Source organism: Oncorhynchus tshawytscha, linkage group LG16, assembly GCF_018296145.1.
Source record: "Oncorhynchus tshawytscha isolate Ot180627B linkage group LG16, Otsh_v2.0, whole genome shotgun sequence".
Classification (NCBI taxonomy): Eukaryota; Metazoa; Chordata; class Actinopteri; order Salmoniformes; family Salmonidae; genus Oncorhynchus; species Oncorhynchus tshawytscha.
This window is the reverse complement of record NC_056444.1, coordinates 16,644,876-16,668,595: the sequence shown is the minus strand read 5'-3', so window position 1 is coordinate 16,668,595 and position 23,720 is coordinate 16,644,876. Positions and strand designations below refer to the sequence as shown.

The following is a 23,720-nucleotide window of genomic DNA, read 5'->3' as shown; positions in this document are numbered from 1 at the left end:
TCAAGAAGTACACGCCATCTCTCTCTCCCTCCATCCCTCTCTCACCTATGTTGATGGCGGTCTCCTGTTTGTCTCCAGTGAGGACCCAGATCTTGATGTCGGCCTTCATCAGAGTAGCGATGGTCTCAGGGACCCCTGCCTGGAGTCGGTCCTCTATAGCTGTGGCCCCCAACAACAACAGGTCCTACAGAGACACACACACACAAAGAAAGAGAGAGAGAAAGAGACAGAATGAGTGAGCATAGACTAAGAGAGAGACAGAATGAGTGAGCATAGACTAAGAGAGAGACAGAATGAGTGAGCATAGACTAAGAGAGAGACAGAATGAGTGAGCATAGACTAAGAGAGAGACAGAATGAGTGAGCATAGACTAAGAGAGAGACAGAATGAGTGAGCATAGACTAAGAGAGAGACAGAATGAGTGAGCATAGACTAAGAGAGAGACAGAATGAGTGAGCATAGACTAAGAGAGAGACAGAATGAGTGAGCATAGACTAAGAGAGAGACAGAATGAGTGAGCATAGACTAAGAGAGAGACAGAATGAGTGAGCATAGACTAAGAGAGAGACAGAATGAGTGAGCATAGACTAAGAGAGAGACAGAATGAGTGAGCATAGACTAAGAGAGAGACAGAATGAGTGAGCATAGACTAAGAGAGAGACAGAATGAGTGAGCATAGACTAAGAGAGAGACAGAATGAGTGAGCATAGACTAAGAGAGAGACAGAATGAGTGAGCATAGACTAAGAGAGAGACAGAATGAGTGAGCATAGACTAAGAGAGAGACAGAATGAGTGAGCATAGACTAAGAGAGAGACAGAATGAGTGAGCATAGACTAAGAGAGAGACAGAATGAGTGAGCATAGACTAAGAGAGAGACAGAATGAGTGAGCATAGACTAAGAGAGAGACAGAATGAGTGAGCATAGACTAAGAGAGAGACAGAATGAGTGAGCATAGACTAAGAGAGAGACAGAATGAGTGAGCATAGACTAAGAGAGAGACAGAATGAGTGAGCATAGACTAAGAGAGAGACAGAATGAGTGAGCATAGACTAAGAGAGAGACAAATACATTCAGAAAATGCTTTTCTGGACAAAATACAACTTGGAGGAGTTTGGTGGTTCATTGTGCTTTGAGGACATCTTAGAAACTACATCCAAGTTGGAGAGACAGACTGGCTGGCAGCAGCAGCATACGGCAGGGTAAGAAGAGGCGTGCAGCATGTTAAAACTCTGTAAGTGGGTCAAACAGCAGCATAGGGAAAGTCTGTTAATGTTCCCCAAACATTTATTTTGAACTCAATTAAAAAATGCAAATACACTCATTATTGATGCGCGCGTGCACACACACACACACACACACACACACACACACACACACACACACACACACACGCACGCACACACACACGCACGCGCGCGCCCCCCAGCTGGTAACGGTGCAGTGTTTGTTGATTCCAGTTTTACGGGGCTCTTGGCAGACTGGTGAGGATAATTATCCCTGTGGTCTTCCAGTCTACCTCTCTCCCTCTCTTTAATCCCATCACCTTCCCTCTCCTCTACTCTGGGCTGTCTTTCAAAACCGCTCTCTTTATTGGAGTACTACCTGAGAAACAGCCAAACAAAGAAAGCAATGGTGTCCATGTTCCAGCCTAATGGCCAGCCTTAATATACACTCTCAGAATACATTTCCTGCCAACAGCTGCCATGTCCAGTCTCTTAATGACCACAGGCCTCATCATGTCCAGATGTATACTGGAGCTGTCCTCTGGGTTACAGGGCATCTGTACGGTTGACAGGTTAGTAACTGGCAGAGGATAACACACACCGCTTCTTCAGCACAGAGAGGTCCTTATATCCCGCTACAGTGGATCCAGTAGGACCACTCTGCCCTCTGCTGGACAAACAACCCACCAGCCCAGCAACACACTGACTGAAGGGTATGGTGTAAGGGGTCATCACCATCTTGCCATGCTAGAGTACAGAGGTATGGCTTTACAGTATCTAACTAGATGTATTATTTAACTAGGCATGTCAGTTAAGAACAAATTATTATTTAAAATAACAGCCGACCACAGCCAAACCCTAACCCGGATGACACTGGGGCAATTGTGCGCAGCCCTATGGGACTCCCGATCACGGCCGGTGATGATACAGCCCGAAATGCAGTGCCTTAGACCGCTGCACCACTTGTAGCTCAATGCAATGCAATGCTAACCATTGACCCCAATCCTTACCTTCTCCAGTAGTTCGTAGCAGTCCTCTAGTTTCTGGGCCCGGTCTTTAATGATAGTGCTTATACGGGTGTACTCCTTCAGCCACTCCTGGTATACCCCCTCCTCCAGATCAACATAGGCAAAACACAGAGTCCGCAGACCTGGGGGGGACAGGGTCATATATGAATCAAGTCAGGGATGGGCAACCTGCCCCCATTTTTGTAGGCTCACAATACATTTTTGGAACTCAGCTAGGGTCTCAATTTAGAGTTAAGAGTTAGTATATACAAGGTGCAATTTTGAAATGTGGTTGTGCATCAGCAGTTTCTCTCTTATGTCAATCGCTGACAGTCACTCAATTAGCCCAGCTATTTTTGTTCTGCTTTGTAAGTTAGCTGGCTAGACCATCTAAACTTGTAGTAATCATGATCGAATTACAGATCCGGGGTAGCCCAATGATGTTGTTAGGATATCAGGGTGAGAATGTCTATCAAAAACGGCAAACATTTCTTTCCACCCTATGCCAAAATGTGTCAAATTGAAGGAAATTAACTCTAAAATAGGGCCGTCTCTGACTAAAAACAATGCTGGTCGACCGAGAGTCATCTGTTCTTTCGACCAACGTGTATTCTTCTATAATAGACACACTCTACGTTTGAATTAAATCAACTATATATGTACGCTACTGAGCTTTGTCTGATGGTTTAAGCACTGTGATTAAAAAATAAAAAACACCTAGAGGAAGCCAAGGCTCAATATAGCCAGAAGAAAGAAAAATCAGTTTCCCGATCGACCCTCCTCCTGCTGCCTCTGGCCTTCACATATTTTGCCATCAGGCCCTCCAGGATTCTGCGATCGCATAATTCGAAGCAAAATCAACCAAATCAGCCCATATTATGCGAGAGATCGCAATTTTGAACAATCAAATGCACTTTTAGCGCATAAAAAGGTTAAATCAAAAGCGGGTTCGTGATTTTGACAAATTACTGTACTGTTACCGTGGAAAATTGCACAATCCAACCACACTTTAACACAGTTTTCCCCCCTGGCCTGTCAGCGTATTCACGTGTGAAGATGATGGCTGATTGTTGATGGCTGACAGGCAGTACAATGAACAGAAATAGCAGCTCAAGACTGTGCGAAACAATTTCCAAATGTTTTTGGAAACAAGAGAAAGTCAACAATCAAATCAGCAAAGCATATGAGAATGTCAGAACAGTTCCCACAGCAGCGGCAGATCACCATGACTGAAGTGGTAGCAGGGAAGACTGCGGGAAGCACTGAAAGTATCAAGGTGAGTGCGTTTCACTCCGCTAACCTTGGCTTTAGTAGGGTGGTCGGCACTCTGCTCTCCCCAGTCTAACCTTGGCTTTAGTAGGGTGGTCGGCACTCTGCTCTCCCCAGTCTAACCTTGGCTTTAGTAGGGTGGTCGGCACTCTGCTCTCCCCAGTCTAACCTTGGCTTTAGTAGGGTGGTCTAACCTCTTTAGTAGGATGGTCGGCACTCTGCCTCCCCAGTCTAACTAGGGTGGTGGTCGGCACTCTGCTCCCCAGTCTAACCTTGGCTTTAGTAGGGTGGTCGGCTCCCCAGTCTAACCTTGGCTTTAGTAGGGTGGTCGGCACTCTGCTCTCCCCAGTCTAACCTTGGCTTTAGTAGGATGGTCGGCACTCTGCTCTCCCCAGTCTAACCTTGGCTTTAGTAGGGTGGTCGGCACTCTGCTCTCCCCAGTCTAACCTTGGCTTTAGTAGGGTGGTCGGCACTCTGCTCTCCCCAGTCTAACCTTGGCTTTAGTAGGGTGGTCGGCACTCTGCTCTCCCCAGTCTAACCTTGGCTTTAGTAGGATGGTCGGCACTCTGCTCTCCCCAGTCTAACCTTGGCTTTAGTAGGGTGGTCGGCACTCTGCTCTCCCCAGTCTAACCTTGGCTTTAGTAGGGTGGTCGGCACTCTGCTCTCCCCAGTCTAACCTTGGCTTTAGTAGGGTGGTCGGCACTCTGCTCTCCCCAGTCTAACCTTGGCTTTAGTAGGGTGGTCAGCACTCTGCTCTCCCCAGTCTAACCTTGGCTTTAGTAGGGTGGTCAGCTACTCTGCTCTCCCCACTCTGCTCTCCCCCCCAGTCTAACCTTGGCTTTAGTAGGGTGGTCGGCACTCTGCTCTCCCCAGTCTAACCTTGGCTTTAGTAGGGTGGTCAGCACTCTGCTCTCCCCAGTCTAACCTTGGCTTTAGTAGGGTGGTCAGCACTCTGCTCTCCCCAGTCTAACCTTGGCTTTAGTAGGGTGGTGGCACTCTGCTCTCCCCAGTCTAACCTTGGCTTTAGTAGGGTGGTCAGCACTCTGCTCTCCCCAGTCTAACCTTGGCTTTAGTAGGGTGGTCGGCACTCTGCTCTCCCCAGTCTGTCTATAGAGAGCACTGCTCAAAGCACTGAGTGCAATTTGTCAGCATTACCGTTTTAAACTCTCTGTAAAACGTAATATGGATCTTGAAAACAATCTTTCTGGATTTTTTTGAAATGGTAATACTGTTAAGTGCATATCAACCACAATACTCTATTTGTACGTTTTCTGTTCTTTATCTCCCCTACGACCTTTCAGAGAAAAAAAAAATCAATCAAGTATTTTGAAGACAACTTATGCGAAAGAAATATCGATTCTCAAATTGAAAGCGATTGATCAGCATTGAATCTATTTGGGGGGTTTTTGAGAAAGAGTGTGTTGCAATGGGAGGTGGGGGGCTTGCCATCTCGTGTTGATAGCAAGCCCCAAGCCTGATGGAGAGGAGAGGTGTGTGTGAGTGGATTATGACAGAGCTGTTTGTTCAGGAAAATAAACTAAATTGAGCACTTTAGATGTTTAATTGTTTTTGTATTATGTATTCTGCTTAAAATCATCCTAAAACTGAGCACATTACTTTTTATTGCTTTATATAAAATTAACGTGAAAAATAACATCGCAAAATGTATCGCAGAATTTCAGAAAAGCTGCATCAAAATCAAGCATTTTTGGCTTCAGAAATCACATAAAAAAACTTGAAATCCGGGAGGGACTGCATTATGCTCCTGAAGTTGCCTGTACAAGGCTACACCAGCTGTTGGCAACCTTTTCCATTTGGGTGTCAAGCTATCGTACTGTCATATTCATATGTGTAAACATACTGAATTGTTCAACTGGCGACCGAGGTCAGCCTGCAGGCGCCGGTCCGCCACAAGGAGTCGCTAGAGCACGATGAACCATGTAAAGCCCCCCCCGGCCTGGACAACGCTTGGACTCCAGATCACGTCTGGTTGTGATACAGCCCGGGTTCGAACCCGGGTCTGTAATGACACCTCTAGCACCCCGATGCAGTGTCTTAGACAGCTCCATCACTCGGGAGGCCCCTGACTGTAACTTCTTTTACCAGTATGTAAAAATAGCCTACATATCAGCCAACAAATAAAAACATTGCAGCCTGAAAATATCCTGATAAAAATGAATATCCTATAAATCACATTGGCTGTGCATGGCCTGTCTGCAGGAAACTTGAAACATTGTATCAGCTATTAACTTGGTCTGGCACAAAGCTTGTGCTTGCAAACTTGCAACCTATAAAATATTCTGGGCCCTCAGAGTTTCCAGCGCCACCAGTGAGCTCGACAGACACACAGCTGTACTCTATTTGTCCAAGGGATAAGAAGTAATCAGGTCGGCCTAATTTATGACGTTTCCACCGGATCAGAGCATGAAATTTTTTCCCCCTTTCATGCTGAGTGGTTATCGAAAGGGAGAGAGCAGGAAAGATTTTTTTTGATTGATAGTTCCTCAACGTAGCCTTTCTCAATGGATGTAAAAACATACTTAGTTTACTTGCTGTTTGATGCGAATAAAACATTACTTTATCTTAACTCACCATCACTGCAGAGCTTCTGAATCAGAAATAGTATCAGATCCCCAGGTGGGAACATTTACAGGTGTACATTTGCACTCAGACCAGGTAGCCTAGGCCTTCTTCTATGCATAATCAAGTGCGTGTCCTTACTCAAGATTGACAGGAGCACTCCAAACAACTCCTAAATGGAATGAAATGAACCAAAGGTTTTTTCCTCACAAGTGCAGCCTAGGTTGTGCACGCCTACAATGATAAGGCTGTAAGAATAATGTATTGAATGCCTTAAACAGAAATGACCCTAACAAAAACAAACAGTGTAGATGAGAAACGATGGTAATTAACAGTAAATGTAGGCCTACTACTGGTGATACTGTTGTGCATCCCCTCGGCCTCGGCAATGGATTAGTCCACTCAGACAGGCGTGAATCAGACAAGTGTCTGTTGTGCATTCCCTCGGCCTCGGTAATGGATTAGTCCACTCAGACAGGCGTGAATCAGACAAGTGTCTTTTTATACGTTTGCCACAGCTCGACTAAAACAATCCTGGTCAACCAACAGCCTATTGACCAAACAGTCGACTAAATGGAGTCAGCCCTACTCTAAAACGTTGGTCTTTTCTCCGCTGTGAAGACGGGAGCTGCTAAAGTGTTTTGCTCTCAAGGTGAGGGCCCCCAAAAGGCTAGGGCTGGCTCTGACTGCATGTGGTACCAGATCCACCAGCCACTGCAGCCCCCACCCCCAACAAAGTTGCCCATCCCTGAATTAAGCAGTAATAATGTAGATATGAATATATGTCTTGACATATAAAAAAGAGAAAGGCCCGTACCCTCGGTGGCGAACTGTTCCAGGTGTGCGATGGTCAGCTCTTTGTACTGAGACGCATCAGTGAGACGCTCAAAGATCACATTATCCTGAAACAAACATCATGACATCATCAACATGTGCCGTTTCATCATCATTATGAGAAAGACACTATGGGAATAAACTGTGGTGCATTCAATGACTGGGGTTATACTCACTGCTCCCTTGCAGTACAGACGCAGTTTGCCATCGGGGGTTCGGACCACTACAGACATGCGCTTACGGTTACTGTAGAGAAAAAAGAGAGACTTTTAAGTGTCTGTCAATGTTATGAGTGAGTGAGTATGTCATTTTATTTACCTTGAAAACTCCAGCACATTCAGCAACTCAAAGCTCTTCTCCTTCCCCCTCTGAAAGACACAGAGAAATACCAATAATTAAACAGTGAACAGGATGAGTATTTACCTTTCTTCAAATGGCCCTCCATCCCAGTCTCTCAAACCCACACTTACAGCTTCCATGATAACGGAGCCAGGAGTCCTTGCTGTGAAAACGAAGCCCAGACCTTTGGCTCCTTTTACCAGAGCTCCTTCATCTGTGGAAAAAAAAAGAAAAAAAAAACACACATGCATTGCACATATTAGGACGTTTTGGGATAGGCTCTAATGTGTAGTAGCTAGGATGTGATTGGTCCTATTGTCTAGTAGCTGAGTTATGATTGTCTCTATGGTGTATAAGCTGTGTAGAGATAGGCTGTCTACCTGGAGAGGAGGCCTGGTAGATAAGCTGGTCCTCCTCTCTCTCTGGGACCACTGTGTGACACACCGCCATCATCGTCAGAAACTCACAGATTTGGGCAGAGGTTGGCTGGGGGGGGGAGAGAGATACATGGCCCAGTGTCATTCTCTTTCAGTATAAGAATCGTCATTAGAGAAGATCTCAGGAGCTCAGGGGAACACCTACATGGTTCTTCTCAATGTTCTGGATGAGAGCGGGGTCATCAAACTCTGTGGAGTTAAGACTGCTGGACGGCAGGGGACTGAGAGAGGAGACGGACAGAATTAAACACTACCTACACAACGCATTGTATACAACAAAGAAAAGGTTATTGGGGTGTTTGTAGTATAGATAGTGGGTCATAGCACAGTCAAAGGTGCAGAAGAGGAGGCGGTCACTGACCTGAAGTCCTCCATGGAACGATTAACATCCAGGTCAGGGAAGTGGCCGTATGTGATCCCAGCGATGGTACACTTCTTGAAGTGCATGACGTTACAGGTGAGAGTTCCTGTCTTATCAGAAAACAGATACTTCACCTGGGAGAGAGGAAATAAAGAAAAGATAGCAGTACACAACAGAATTCAACTCTGATTGGTTGAGCCCTGATGTGAACATGGTCAAGATTGGTGGAATCCACCATTTGATTTGATCCAAATCCTCACCTGGCCCAGTTCTTCGTTGAGATTGGACGTTCGAGCCATGGCGGGTGTGTCTGTCTCAGAGTAGTACATCTCCTCATCCTGACCACCAAACACAGAGGGAGTTTCATGACACCGCTAAACAGAATTAAACACTCGAAAAACACACACACACACACGTGTCCGTACCCAGTTGATGAAGAGGGCCTGTGTGAACTTGACCACCTCCAGAGTGACCAGCAGGCTGATGGGGATGAGGTTGTTGTAGAGGATGATGAAGGTCAGCAGGTTATACCAAAAGTTAGTGGAGATGTCCCCTGTAGACACACACACACACGGTCAAGAGCTTATATGGAAGAGTAGAGAATGAATAACGCGTGTGTGTGTGTCCACCCATGAGAGAGTGAGTGAGTGGGTGTATTCTCACCGGCGCGTGACAGGTACCAGCAGGCCTCCTCAGTGTGTTGTTTGTTCCAGATGGAGGCTCCTATAGAGCTCACTAGCGCCATCACCAGGAGGATGCAGAACAGCACTAGGATCTGGACGTTGGTCACCCGCTCCACGTTAGAACGCTTCAGGGGGGCCTTGGTCGAGTTCTGGAAGGAACATTGACCAGATTATTACATCCTTCATGTGGAACTACAAAACACCCAAAATGACACACTAACTCAAAAGAAAGCAGCGGAGAAGGAACACCAAGCTCTACTGCTTTGTAGAGGTAAGATCAGCTTGATTCAAGACTATGGTTCAAGTTAGGTTTGGATCACAAAGGCTTGAAATGGCTAACCTGCATCAGTTTGGAGTCATGTCCAGTGTAGACTATAATTCCTACAACCCATTGTGTGTTTCTGAGCTGGGCACCTCTCAGTAGCACCTGGTCAGGACCAAGAGGAACCGCACTGGAGAGAGAGAACAGTGACAATCAGGTGGAGGTTGAAAATGTAATTCTATGGTAGGAGTGTGTTCAGATGAGAGTGTGTTCAGATGAGAGTGTATTCAGATGAGAATGTGTGTTCAGATGAGAATGTGTGTTCAGATGAGAATGTGTGTTCAGATGAGAATGTGTGTTCAGATGAGAATGTGTGTTCAGTACTTTTGGTTGTCCAGCCGTAGGGTCCCAGTGAAGTCGTACAGGTGTCTGTTGGGCTCTTCACACTCCAGACGGCCAGAGAGACCCATCAGCTCCTCCAGAGACTGGAGACCAGCTGTGTGAGTGAGACCCTGAAACACACACTCAGTTAGAGCAGGTACACTGATAAAATACACACACCTTTAGGGTCATTCCTAACACACGTCTCACCTGTCTGAGACCCTGAAACACACACTCAGTTAGAGCAGGTACACTGATAAAATACACACACCTTTAGGGTCATTCCTAACACACGTCTCACCTGTCTGATCTTCAGGTTGGTTTCTCCATCCAGGTTGGAGGTCTCAGTGTAACACATGGCCTGAGGCTCACTGTGGAGAGGGATGGAGTCCAACTTTACCACATCATTCACTTCCACATTCATCTATGCAACAGGCAAATTAAAAATATTGAAACATTTATCAAAACACAGGGCTGTTCGATGTTGGTCCTGGAGAGCCGAAACCCTTCTGGTTTTCAACTTCTCCGTCTAATAAGGGACTAATTCAGACCTGGGATACCAGGTGAGTGCAATTTAACTACCAGGTGGAAACAAAAACCAGAAGTGTTTTGGCCCTCCAGGACTAGAATTGAACAGCCCTGATCAAACATAATGGTGACATCACACAATGTCACCGCAAACCAACCTGGAGGACACTATGACCATGTCAGCTGGAAGATGCTGCCCATTGGTCACCTTCACTATGTCTCCTACTGCCACCTTGTGACCAGGACGCAGCAATGCAACAGCGGGAGGAGAGAATGAAAATGAGAACAGGGTGGGTGGGGGCAAAGAGAGGGGAAGAGAGAAGTGCAAGAGAATGTGAAGCAGGAGAAGACAGAGGGAAAGAAGGGGGGGATGGTGGAGGCAGAGAGGGTTGGTGGAGGCAGAGAGGGTTGGTGGAGGCAGAGAGGGTTGGTGGAGGCAGAGAGGGTTGGTGGAGGCAGAGAGGGTTGGTGGAGGCAGAGAGGGTTGGTGGAGGCAGAGAGGGTTGGTGGAGGGAGAGAGGGTTGGTGGAGGCAGAGAGGGTTGGTGGAGGCAGAGAGGGTTGGTGGAGGCAGAGAGGGTTGGTGGAGGCAGAGAGGGTTGGTGGAGGCAGAGAGGGTTGGTGGAGGGAGGTTGGTGGAGGGAGAGAGGGTTGGTGGAGGCAGAGAGGGTTGGTGGAGGCAGAGAGGGTTGGTGGAGGCAGAGAGGGTTGGTGGAGGGAGAGAGGGTTGGTGGAGGCAGAGAGGGTTGGTGGAGGCAGAGAGGGTTGGTGGAGGGAGAGAGGGTTGGTGGAGGCAGAGAGGGTTGGTGGAGGCAGAGAGGGTTGGTGGAGGCAGAGAGGGTTGGTGGAGGCAGAGAGGGTTGGTGGAGGCAGAGAGGGTTGGTGGAGGGAGAGAGGGTTGGTGGAGGCAGAGAGGGTTGGTGGAGGCAGAGAGGGTTGGTGGAGGCAGAGAGGGTTGGTGGAGGCAGAGAGGGTTGGTGGAGGCAGAGAGGGTTGGTGGAGGGAGAGAGGGTTGGTGGAGGGAGAGAGGGTTGGTGGAGGCAGAGAGGGTTGGTGGAGGCAGAGAGGGTTGGTGGAGGCAGAGAGGGTTGGTGGAGGGAGAGAGGGTTGGTGGAGGCAGAGAGGGTTGGTGGAGGCAGAGAGGGTTGGTGGAGGGAGAGAGGGTTGGTGGAGGCAGAGAGGGTTGGTGGAGGCAGAGAGGGTTGGTGGAGGCAGAGAGGGTTGGTGGAGGCAGAGAGGGTTGGTGGAGGCAGAGAGGGTTGGTGGAGGCAGAGAGGGTTGGTGGAGGCAGAGAGGGTTGGTGGAGGGAGAGAGGGTTGGTGGAGGCAGAGAGGGTTGGTGGAGGCAGAGAGGGTTGGTGGAGGCAGAGAGGGTTGGTGGAGGCAGAGAGGGTTGGTGGAGGCAGAGAGGGTTGGTGGAGGCAGAGAGGGTTGGTGGAGGCAGAGAGGGTTGGTGGAGGGAGAGAGGGTTGGTGGAGGCAGAGAGGGTTGGTGGAGGCAGAGAGGGTTGGTGGAGGCAGAGAGGGTTGGTGGAGGCAGAGAGGGTTGGTGGAGGGAGAGAGGGTTGGTGGAGGGAGAGAGAAAGTGACAGTGAGCAGCAAGTAGCTTTACAGTGGATGTTCATATCTGACGCTTCCCTCAGTCAAAGCAAGGACATTAGATACAGGGGATATTAATCAATGTGGAGAAAGACACCAGAGAACATTCTGGAGAGGTAAATAATGTGCCATGCAGTCTTCCTAACTAGGGCCATGAGTTCTCCTTCACCAGATAACCTGATCAGGAAAAACTCTGGGCCCGAGTTATAGGCTGCAACTTGAGTTCGGAGTTTTCCCCATTCAAGTCGTGCGGTACGGAAAGAACTCTGGTCTTTATCTGTAACCACTAGTCAGACAGGCTGTGGAGAGGATGAGGGCAATGGTACCTGTTTCCATATGACGGTCTGCCAGGCTCCATTCCTCAGAACTGAGACACAATGACAACAGAGCTATTAGCCTAGACTTCATACACTGTTCATCCTTTCTTAAGCACAATTGTCTATTCCCTTAAACTAGTTATTCACTCATCCAAATAAAACTGACTGACACAGGCACACTCATGCATACGCAAACACACAATCGTCCAATACCTGTGGTCTTTTTATTGTTGACTGTGTTGTCTGCCTTGTGTCTTTGCTGTAAAGAGACAGAGGGTTTGTTAGTTCCTTATGAGTCTCACTTTCTTTCTTTCACATTAAAACGCACCAAAACGGCACTGCGCTGGCTAAGACATTGTTTTGGAACAGAGGAGGTGTTGTTCCACAGCAAGGGAGCTGAACTGTGTCTGTTGAGCTGTGAGCTGGTTCTTGAGCCGTGTCTGTTGATGGCTGTCGCGCTGTGTCTGTTGATGGCTGTCGCGCTGTGTCCGTCCTACTTACATAGTCCTCTATGATCTCTTTGATCCCGGCCACAGTGAGGATGAAGATGAGTGGTACCAGGGTGGTGTAACGACCCGTAGGAGACACATCAGGGATTTGCTGACAAGAAGAACACAGACACAACGTCGAGGAAAGGCTGAGGGTGTGGTCAGGTTGTCAGTGCAGGTTACAGATAGAAATATTATGAATAGAGCTGATTCGTTTCATAGTTTTACATGAAAGAGAATCATATCTTATCTAGATAACACATTTCTATGTAAATGCTCTACAACGTTGCACCCTCGAGTAAACCCATTGTACTCTGCATTGTGGGCGTGGTCTACCTGCATTAGGGCGATGAAGAGGAAGAAGGCGTTGGCAGCGCGGCGGATCTGCTCGTACAGGAAACGAGGCAGGAAGGTAAACACCCCGTACTTAGTGGTACTGAGGAGGAGGAGGAGGAGGAGGGACACAGGGATGTCACAGGGTTAGTCTCCACAGTAATGAAACACAATAAGGCTGGGAGTCAATCCGATCAAGCGTTAACCTGCAATAGCAGATACCCGCATAGCTGGTGTTTTGGCAGTGTCGGAGGTGTAACTGCGATAAGAGCAGTCAAATCGGTAAGCAGCTGCTCGTGTGGTTGTCACGAAGTCACACCCCTCCCACTCGCGTTAGAAGTTCAGAATGAGAAAGTGTAGGCTGTATAGCATATCGAAAATGACATTTTTTTCTCCATAATTAAACAAAATAATAAAGATTTATACGAGTCTAATGGAGGTGTAGAGGCTGCATGGGATTGTTACTAACACGTCTCCGTTCATCCAATGGCAGTGTCTGCAATAGCCTACCACACGGAGCTGCTTGTGGATTCGACAGCTCTAATGCGGTTCCACCTCCGACGTCGCCAAAACAACCACTATGGATATGTCGGCTAAAGCGGATGTGATTGAATTGGGCACTAAATCAGCACACCAAAAGAGAAATCCCCCTATAGCGTATTGAAAAAGACAAAAATTGAGTTTGATTTCCTTTGGAAGAAACCACCTCGGTGGTCTCCAGTGTAAAACAGAGGTAGAGTCACTAGAGTGTAAATCTCTTCTTCAATCCCTTCTCCACCGATAGCAGATTATCGATGCACTTGAAACCCCATTAGAGAGACTACACAATTAGATTTAAACATGCTCGGGCACAAAAACATAAAAGGATCTATTATGGGCTGCACACCTTCACATCCTTGCAAATGAACCGAACGTCACTGTTCAAAGCTTTATATTTAGACCAAACCTCCCAAACAGGCAAACCTTGTCAGTCGATCACCTGTATTGATCAGACAACAGCATTGATTAGCCTTGATAATAGCCAGCAGCTATAAGAGACTAAAATAACTCAAATCAGCCTTCAGTTCAGGGTCTGTCTTTATCCTGGCCAATATAGCTAACTCAAACGTGTGTTTATGTGTACGTGATTGTGTTGGTGTGTGTGTCTTACTGTATCTAAATCCTCCAACACGTCAGCATCTCCTTGGAGACAAGCCCAAAGCCACACACTCTAAGGTTAGGAAATAGGCGAGTGTAAGCGGATCCTAGATCTGTGCCTACGGACAACATCTAAGCTAAGTATTTGCTCATAGCGGCTGTGGTGACTGATTGACAGATGGAGTAGATTTGCACAGAGACACAGGGCTGTGAATGAAAGATGACTTGAAGGTAGAAAAGAGGAGGATGAAAAGAGAAGAGGGGCTATAGGAATTTAATCTCAGAGTATTCAGTAGGAGCAGTGAAGCTTTCAACTAAAGACATATGGGAACAATGGGACATCAAAGGGCATGTCTCCAAAGCCAGACTGTCCAATCACAGGCCAGGAAAAGCCTGGTGATCCAATAAAACGAGTTGGCGAAGGCCCGTCTTGATCTCATTAACGGACCTGAAATAGGCCTGCTTCAGAGCAGAATTGAATCTCCTGACAGTAAAGACAGATCGATGAGGTGCGTTTAACGCCTGACGACAGGCTTCTACCCACGTAACTAGAACCTGCTGGATTGTATAGGCGCCAGGGTAATGTTCAGGAGGGCGTAACATCCTAACTGTTGCCGATAGAGCTGACATGGGTCCTTAATATACATGAGAGAAGCATATCTATTATTCACCATGCATTTCTACCTTTTTATACAGAATGTCCTGTAATGTACCCTACTGTATTCAACCCTTATCCTCTTAAAAGGGAACAGAAATAAATGTGCACATGGGGTGTAAAAATACATGTAAACAATTCATTGGTATGTGACGGTGTCAAATTGAACCAAAACATAATGCTATTGGTCTGGTTTGCAAGGCTACACAACTTAACATGTATAGCTCCATAGTCATTGTCACCACCGAATATACAGCAGTCATCTGGGACACTAATGATAAGAGATTCCCCACAGATGCAGATTCCGTTTGGGCACTGCCCTCAATCCCGCCCACAAGCAGGGATGGGCACAAATGACATAATACAATGATAAAATACAGATACAAAATACCATGAATATCAATGTATCAAAATAAACGACATACTTGTATTTTGATTAAATACATATTTTGTTTACAAAAATAAATTTGCAAGTAGCCAACCCGAACATCAACAACATTCTCAGTAAAGGTTAAAAAAACGTTTTACTTGCTATGACTGATATGTTGTTGATCTACCTTAGTTGAGCATGCCTGCTTAATGACCAACATGTATATGTGAAAATGAACTGCAAAGCACACCGTGTATTGTTTCGGGGCAGAGCTCATTAGAATAATACTCAGCATGCTTTGCAATTGTTCATTTTTACATATACAGTTGAAGTCAGAAGTTTACATACACCAGAAGTTTACATACACCTCAATTGTTTAACTTGGGTCAAATGTTTCAGGTAGGCTTCCACAAGCTTCCCACAATAAGTTGGGTGAATTTTGGCCCATTCCTCCTGACAGAGCTGGTGTAACTGAGTCAGGTTTGTAGGCCTCCTTGCTCGCACACGCTTTTTCAGTTCCTGCCCACACATTTTCTATAGGATTGAGGTCAAGGTTTTGTGATGGCCACTCCAATACCTTTACTTTGTTGTCCTTAAGCCATTTTGCTACAACTTTGGAGGTATGCTTGGGGTCATTGTCCATTTGGAAGACCCATTTGAAACCAAGCTTTAACTTCCTGACTGATGTCTTGAGATGTTGCTTAAATATATCCACATAATTTTCCTCCCTCATGATGCCATCTATTTTGTGAAGTGCACCAGTCCCTCCTGCAGCAAAGCACCCCCACAACATGATGCTGCCACCCCCGTGCTTCACGGTTGGGATGGTGTTCTTCGGCTTGCAAGCCTCCTCCCTTTTCCTCCAAACATAACGATGGTCATTATGGCCAAACAGTTCTATTTTTGTTTCATCAGACCAGAGGACATTTTTCAAAAAAGTACAATCTTTGTCCCCATGTGCAGTTGCAAAACGTAGTCTGGCTTTTTTATGGCGGTTTTGGAGCAGTGGCTTCTTCCTTGCTGAGTGGCCTTTCAGGTTATGTTGATATAGGACATAGATACTTTTGTACCCGTTTCCTCCAGCATCTTCAGAAGGTCCTTTGCTGTTGTTCTGAGATTGATTCGCACTTTTCGCACCAAAGTACGTTCATCTCTAGGAGACAGAACACGTCTCCTTCCTGGGCGGTATGACGGCTGCGTGGCCATGGTGTTTATACACCTTCAAAAAAATAAAGGGAACACTTAAACAACACAATGTAACTCCAAGTCAATCACACTTCGGTGAAATCAAACTGTCCACTTAGGAAGCAACACTGATTGACAATAAATTTCACATGCTGTTGTGCAAATGGAATAGACAACAGGTGGAAATTATAGGCAATTAGCAAGACACCCCCAATAAAGGAGTGGTTCTGCATGTGGTGACCACAGACCACTTCTCAGTTCCTATGCTTCCTGGCTGATGTTTTGGTCACTTTTGAATGCTGGCGGTGCTTTCACTCTAGTGGTAGCATGAGACAGAGTCTACAACCCACACAAGTGGCTCAGGTAGTGCAGCTCATCCAGGATGGAACATCAATGCGAGCTGTGGCAATTAGGTTTGCTGTGTCTGTCAGCGTAGTGTCCAGAGCATGGATGCGCTACCAGGAGACAGGCCAGTACATCAGGAGACGTGGAGGAGGCCGTAGGAGGGCAACAACCCAGCAGCAGGACCGCTACCTCCACCATTATGCAAGGAGGAGCAGGAGGAGCACTGCCAGAGCCCTGCAAAATGACCTCCAGCAGGCCACAAATGTGCATGTGTCTGCTCAAACGGTCAGAAACAGACTCCATGAGCGTGGTATGAGGGCCCGACATCCACAGGTGGGGGTTGTGCTTACAGCCCAACACCGTGCAGGACGTTTGGCATTTGCCAGAGAACACAAAGATTGGCGAATTCTCCACTGGCGCCCTGTGCTCTTCACAGATGAAACAGGTTCACACTGAGCACATGTGACAGAGTCTGGAGACGCCATGGAGAACGTTCTGCTGCCTGCAACATCCTCCAGCATGACCGGTTTGGCGGTGGGTCAGTCATGGTGTGGGGTGGCATTTCTTTGGGGGGCCGCACAGCCCTCCATGTGCTCGCCAGAGGTAGCCTGACTGCCATTAGGTACCGAGATGAGATCCTCAGACCCCTTGTGAGACCATAGGCTGGTGCGGTTGGCCCTGGGTTCCTCCTAATGCAAGACAATGCTAGACCTCATGTGGCTGGAGTGTGTCAGCAGTTCCTGCAAGAGGAAGGCATTGATGCTATGGTCTGGCCCGCCCGTTCCCCAGACCTGAATCCAATTGAGCACATCTGGGACATCATGTCTCGCTCCATCCGACCATTTCGAATCTCACCATACCTTCTCTGCTAGGCAATCTGGTTTCAGAGCTGGTCATGGGTGCACCTCAGCCACGCTCAAGGTCCTAAACGATATCTTAACCGCCATCGATAAGAAACATTACTGTGCAGCCGTATTCATTGATCTGGCCAAGGCTTTCGACTCTGTCAATCACCACATCCTCATCGGCAGACTCGACAGCCTTGGTTTCTCAAATGATTGCCTCGCCTGGTTCACCAACTACTTCTCTGATAGAGTTCAGTGTGTCAAATCGGAGGGTCTGCTGTCCGGACCTCTGGCAGTCTCTATGGGGGTGCCACAGGGTTCAATTCTTGGACCGACTCTCTTCTCTGTATACATCAATGAGGTCGCTCTTGCTGCTGGTGAGTCTCTGATCCACCTCTACGCAGACGACACCATTCTGTATACTTCCAGCCCTTCTTTGGACACTGCGTTAACAACCCTCCAGGTAAGCTTCAATGCCATACAACTCTCCTTCCGTGGCCTCCAATTGCTCTTAAATACAAGTAAAACTAAATGCATGCTCTTCAACCGATCGCTACCTGCACCTACCCGCCTGTCCAACATCTCTACTCTGGACGGCTCCGACTTAGAATACGTGGACAACTACAAATACTTAGGTGTCTGGTTAGACTGTAAACTCTCCTTCCAGATCCATATCAACATATCAAACATCTCCAATCCAAAGTTAAATCTAGAATTGGCTTCCTATTTCGCAACAAAGCATCCTTCACTCATGCTGCCAAACATACCCTTGTAAAACTGACCATCCTACCAATCCTCGACTTTGGCGATGTCATTTACAAAATAGCCTCCAATACCCTACTTAACAAATTGGATGCAGTCTATCACAGTGCAATCCGTTTTGTCACCAAAGCCCCATATACTACCCACCATTGCGACCTGTACGCTCTCGTTGGCTGGCCCTCGCTTCATACTCGTCGCCAAACCCACTGGCTCCATGTCATCTACAAGAACCTGCTAGGTAAAGTCCCCCCTTATCTCAGCTCGCTGGTCACCATAGCATCTCCCACCTGTAGCACACGCTCCAGCAGGTATATCTCTCTAGTCACCCCCAAAACCAATTCTTTCTTTGGCCGCCTCTCCTTCCAGTTCTCTGCTGCCAATGACTGGAACGAACTTCAAAAATCTCTGAAACTGGAAACACTTATCTCCCTCACTAGCTTTAAGCACAAACTGTCAGAGCAGCTCACAGATTACTGCACCTGTACATAGCCCACCTATAATTTATCCCAAACAACTACCTCTTTCCCAACTGTATTTAATTAATTAATTTATTTTGCTCCTTTGCACCCCATTATTTTTATTTCTACTTTGCACATTCTTCCATTGCAAAACTACCATTCCAGTGTTTTACTTGCTATATTGTATTTACTTTGCCACCATGGCCTTTTTTGCCTTTACCTCCCGTCTCACCTCATTTGCTCGCATTGTATATAGACTTGTTTATACTGTATTATTGACTGTATGTTTGTTTTACTCCATGTGTAACTCTGTGTCGTTGTATCTGTCGAACTGCTTTGCTTTATCTTGGCCAGGTCGCAATTGTAAATGAGAACTTGTTCTCAACTTGCCTACCTGGTTAAATAAAGGTAAAATAAAATAAATAAATAAATAAAATAAAATCCACCAATGCCACGTTGCACCACAGACTGTCCAGGAGTTGGCGGATGCTTTAGTCCAGGTCTGGGAGGAGAGCCCTCAGGAGACCATCCGCCACCTCATCGGGAGCATGCCCAGGCGTTGTAGGGAGATCATACAGGCACGTGGAGGCCCCACACACTACTGAGCCTCATTTTGACTTGTTTTAAGGACATTACATCAAAGTTGGATCAGCCTGTAGTGTGGTTTTCCACTTTAATTTTGAGTGTGACTCCAAATCCAGACCTCCATAGGTTGATAAATTTGATTTCCATTGATCATTTTTGTGTGATTTTATTGTCAGCACATTCAACTATGTAAAGAAAAAAGTATTTAATAAGAATATGTCATTCATTCAGATCTAGGATGTGTTATTTTAGTGTTCCCTTTATTTTTTTGAGCAGTGTACCATTGTTTGTACAGATGAACGTGGTACCTTCAGGCGTTTGGAAATTTCTCCCAAGGATGAACCAGACTTGAAGGTTTTTTTCTGAGGCCTTGGCTGATTTCTTTGGATTAGAAATACATTCACAGGTACACCTCCAATTGACTCAAATGATGTCTACTAGCCTGTCAGAAGCTTCTAAAGCCATGCCATTGTTTTCTGGGATTTTCCCAATTGTTTAAAGGCACAGTCAACTTAGTGTATGTAAACTTCTGACCCACTGGAATTGTGATACAGTGAGTTAAGTTAAATAATCTGTCTGTAAACAAAATTGTTGGAAAAATGACTTGTGTCATGCACAAAGTAGATTTGCCAAAACTATAGTTTGTTAACAAGACATTTGTGGAGTGGTTGTAAAACAAGTTAAGGACTCCAACCTAAGTGTATGTAAAAGTCCGACTTCAACTGTACATTTAGTTCATTTAGCAGACGCTTTCATGACACCATAGTGCTATCAGACTTCTGATACCAATGCAGGGTGAAAGGGGGACCAAATATATAGAAGATGTATAGAAAAGTCATTTGTATTTGGAAAAAACAAATGACAGTATTTTAAAAAAAATACATTGGAGTGTAGTTCAGCCAAGTGTAATTCAAATTACAAAATACTCAGAAGTAATTAAAATACTAATTTCAAATACATGCTGCCCATCTCTGCCCACAAGAGATGGGTACACACCAGAACATTCACTAACTAGTAGTGAAAGCTATCGCTTTAGAGATTGGCACTGTAAACAAGCAAGGCTGGATCCCCTGCTTACCACAATCTCCCAAATTAAGAGTAGGCCAATAAAAATGTATTGAATTGAAGTCAAAACTCTGGGCTTTGGCATTTTAAAATGTAATGTGAGAAGGTTGTTTGTTTCATCTGATCAGGACAGCACATAGTAACCTGATCGGTGACCAGACCTGGACCCCACTACAGAATGTCTTATTAGATTTAGAGACAATTTCAAGGATAACTATTCTATTCATACATTGTTAATGTAGCCTACCATTAGTACCGGAGGAGCTTCTATTAACATCTACAAACTCACTGTAGTTACTTTACCTTCAGTGCCTGTTTTAAAATGCATGAGGTATTATTGATTAAGAACAGTAAATGGTCATGTTAAGCACTTTCCTCAGATGCACTGAACTTAAAAACAACCCGTTGATGCCGCCGATCCAACACATAATTGATGATCATTTACAACCCTCCTTTACTAGTCTATAACTGGGCCATTAACTCATATAGCCTATCACAAAACCTATTTTACAAAAAATATATGTGAAAATAAATCGTTAAAACTATCAACTATTGTAGGCAATTATAATATCACAACTTGTCTGGAAAGGCAATTCAAGTCTGTATTCAGTAACTTGATGATAATGATGCTGTAGCCAGGTGAAATCTTACCTGACATGGTTGTCACAGAACTTGGTGTTCTGAGGTTGGTTTAGCAGAATCGTCCGTGCCGTAGCATCTATGGGATCTGCTTGCGAAGTAGTCCCGGACATCTCATCATCTGCCTTGCGGTAGCCGGCGGATGAACAAGAGGTTCCTGCACCGTTCGATTGATGGGAGAGAGGCGAGGCTAGGGTAAGTGTGTGTGGGAGACAGGGAGAGACGTAAGAGACATGTTTTACAGTTCAAAAGTGGAGGGCAGAAACAGGTAGGGCTATTGTATGCGGATGTAAGCTGGCGGTCGATGTCAATGACGTCCCCACCTCCCCATTCTAAACAGCCCCTCTTCTTTCAGTGCGCTGCCTCGCTCGGTGCTGGGCAATTCCAAAAGAGTGATGCTGAGACTCAGATTTTTTTTAACTTTAAAATGTATGTCAAACTAAAAATAATTATTGCTAAGTTACTTTAACCAAGTCACTTAACTTTTAACAAAAAACACATTTACTTGAAGAACAGTGTAGTTTTATAACAGAATGCCTATTTCTACTGTTTGTGCCGTCTTCAAGTAAACGGTGTTTTGTAACATTTTCGCTGGAAATTGTTAAGTAGTGCTTGTGCATAGTTGTATGGTTTTCTTAACTTTGCCTTAATTGGTTTTTGTTTGACATACATTTTAAAGTGAGTCTCAGCATCACTCTGTTACCATGGAATTGCCATGCCATAGCTCCATCACCAATACACACACAAGCCGCTCGACGCCCACAGGGTCCCCTTGTATAGAATGTGATGAGGGATGCACAATGGTCAAACAAACACCGTGAGTTAGACTCCTTTCATCGGCGCGGAAACATTGTGTATTTGTTTATCAAACAGCGGGACTTGTTACATCGCCCTATGTGCGCATAGCATAGTGCACCAGCATTATCACCCAAGCAAAGAACCCGAACCCACGTTGCATAATTCGCTCCGCGTTTGCACTGCCTACGGAGTCCCCCCTCCTTTGTAGTTTTCTCGTATAAAATCAAGGCCAAGCTGCGATCAGCACGACTTGCACACCCACTGAGCATCGGAGGAACCTTTTCTGTCATCGGGCTGCGCTAAATAATGGAGGGGGGAGATAGAGACAATCTGCTTTGGACGTGACGGAATAGTTTACCCAGCTGGCACAACAAGCCCCGGTGAGGACAGATGGAGCCCGCCCGTCACTCGTCTCCTCTCCCTTGGCCTCGCTGTCCGGGAAGCTCCCGACTGCTTGTGAGAATAGCCCAAGCAAGCACACAGACCTTCGCCGCCTCCGTTTCATCGGGCCTTCTCTTGCGGTCTAGAGAAGGCTTTGAAAAATTGTCTCTCTGCAAGGTGGATTAGATGATGCTTCGACACCAGACAACGGCCCCAATCTCTCGTGGAGCCTTGACTACGGTGTTCCCATCCGAGGGCGGGCTGAGGGCTCGTATTTAAAGGGACAGTAGCCCCCGAGACTGGTATTGTGTCTGTAGTCTGACATTGCAGGCTCGGTTTACCAGTTTAAATTACACTTGAAAGGGGACGAGTCATTCATCATGAGATCACTATCCTCAGTTTCCCAGACCGTTTTTTGGGGGCTTATGAGGTTCAGTCTACATTCACTATTCAGGGCAGGCTATATGAAGTCATAGGAACAAGCTGCAATATTGGCCCTACTGCAGCTCAATTTCTAACTAACTTCAGGTGCTACACCAAACCTCACCAGCAATACAATTGGCAATCAATTCTTACAAGAATGGGCCCTGTCTGGATCGCTGTGTGGGTCTGGAAATAAAAACAGCCATTAATCCATCAATAATTCAGACAAATAATAAGAGGTGGTTTCCACTATATTGAATGTTAGAATAGGGATATAATTTCCCCAGAGAGGCCTATCAATGTGTCACAGCCAACATAGAGAGAGCCCCGGTCCCAGTTCTATAACCTTATATTTCAACCTATTAACATTACTCAGTTATTGCTGTATAGCCTGTGAAGTAGACGTCTGATACCCGACCCCAGCCCAATGGGCCCAGATATTGTACATTGAGTTAAGGCTGGGTAACTAGGGTACGAGCAGGGCTCAGTTATCACTAAATTGATCACTGACATTTTGAAGCTGAGCCATTTGCTCGTGCTCTGATGCGCAGTACAGTTATATCTGACTTAGATCATAACGTGGTGTCAGAAGTGCTTCAAACAGGAGAGATTATTTCACAGAAAATAATCATGTTCCTTGAGTTTTGTTGGGGTTTAGTGACAAAAAGTATAGCTAGCTAAGTTCTCATGTCTCTTCATTGAGCAGAGCAGCCCAAAAGGAGCCATTGCTATGGATACTCACAGACTCAGAGCTGCCATGAGCAGAGCGCAGGGACAGAGAGGAGCAGCTAATGGTTTTACTATCAGAGGAAGTTATTTCTGATTTCAGGTTTCGGGCAGGGTCTTAAATTTGGCAGAAGCAATCGTCCCTGGGTAGGGTAGGGCCTGAACGTTTCAGCATGGGTAGTGCTGGAGCTTAAAATTCATGCCCGTGCAGGGCTCTACTGTGAAGTGACTTGGATGAAATGACCCAGTCAAAAGGCCCAGGTCATTAAAGCCCTTGATAGCATCAATATTCAGGCACCTCCTGTTTTCCACTGGAATGTAGACAGTGACACATGTTTAGGAGGGGAGATCACCGCAAGGTCTTGCCAGGCATATCAGGTAAGCATCTGGCACGAAGGAAGGAACATAAGAACTACATACAGGTGCCACGGTGTGTACGGGTGTAATGGACATCACGCTGCTTGCTTAGCGAGTACCTCTTTCTCCTGATACGGCTCACAGCGAGGCTCAAAGCCAGGACCTCTGCCTTGCTAGCACACGTGATCGCCTTCTCAAAGTATTTACCAATCAGCGCCACTGAAGAGCTAGCTATTCGGCAGGGCAAGTGGGGACACATGGCGGAGGAGTGAGGTTCACACATCCCCTAGGATAAGTTGGATAAGTTGAATCAGGTGTTTTAGAGCTGGTCTGGAACCAAACCCTGCA

The 23,720-nt window shown here is 46.2% G+C and overlaps 1 protein-coding gene across 8 annotated transcripts in view; it reads right to left on the bottom strand.

Annotated features, from left to right (window-relative positions):
* Positions 1 to 23,720, bottom strand: part of atp8a2 (ATPase phospholipid transporting 8A2) — a 64,571-nt gene that overhangs the window by 29,912 nt on the left and 10,939 nt on the right. For 5 of the 8 annotated variants that reach the window (XR_006079030.1, XM_042298848.1, XM_042298849.1 and 2 more), the window contains 21 exons: positions 20,700 to 20,877; positions 12,645 to 12,744; positions 12,322 to 12,420; positions 12,034 to 12,079; positions 11,830 to 11,870; positions 10,066 to 10,139; positions 9,681 to 9,750; positions 9,383 to 9,510; positions 9,077 to 9,188; positions 8,717 to 8,885; positions 8,479 to 8,606; positions 8,314 to 8,391; positions 8,054 to 8,187; positions 7,838 to 7,913; positions 7,636 to 7,741; positions 7,387 to 7,469; positions 7,235 to 7,284; positions 7,093 to 7,162; positions 6,900 to 6,984; positions 2,237 to 2,376; positions 46 to 184 (listed from right to left, as the gene is read on the bottom strand). Coding sequence is in view for 7 of the 8 variants with exons in the window: in XM_042298848.1 (XP_042154782.1) it covers positions 46 to 184; positions 2,237 to 2,376; positions 6,900 to 6,984; positions 7,093 to 7,162; positions 7,235 to 7,284; positions 7,387 to 7,469; positions 7,636 to 7,741; positions 7,838 to 7,913; positions 8,054 to 8,187; positions 8,314 to 8,391; positions 8,479 to 8,606; positions 8,717 to 8,885; positions 9,077 to 9,188; positions 9,383 to 9,510; positions 9,681 to 9,750; positions 10,066 to 10,139; positions 11,830 to 11,870; positions 12,034 to 12,079; positions 12,322 to 12,420; positions 12,645 to 12,744; positions 20,700 to 20,877 (2,106 nt within the window). In the remaining variant the exon portion in view is untranslated. Of the gene's footprint in view, positions 1 to 45; positions 185 to 2,236; positions 2,377 to 6,899; positions 6,985 to 7,092; positions 7,163 to 7,234; positions 7,285 to 7,386; positions 7,470 to 7,635; positions 7,742 to 7,837; positions 7,914 to 8,053; positions 8,188 to 8,313; positions 8,392 to 8,478; positions 8,607 to 8,716; positions 8,886 to 9,076; positions 9,189 to 9,382; positions 9,511 to 9,680; positions 9,751 to 10,065; positions 10,140 to 11,829; positions 11,871 to 12,033; positions 12,080 to 12,321; positions 12,421 to 12,644; positions 12,745 to 20,699; positions 20,878 to 21,843; positions 22,100 to 23,720 lie in introns of those variants that run through there. The other 3 variants (XM_042298853.1, XM_042298854.1, XM_042298850.1) reach the window with 3 other exon arrangements.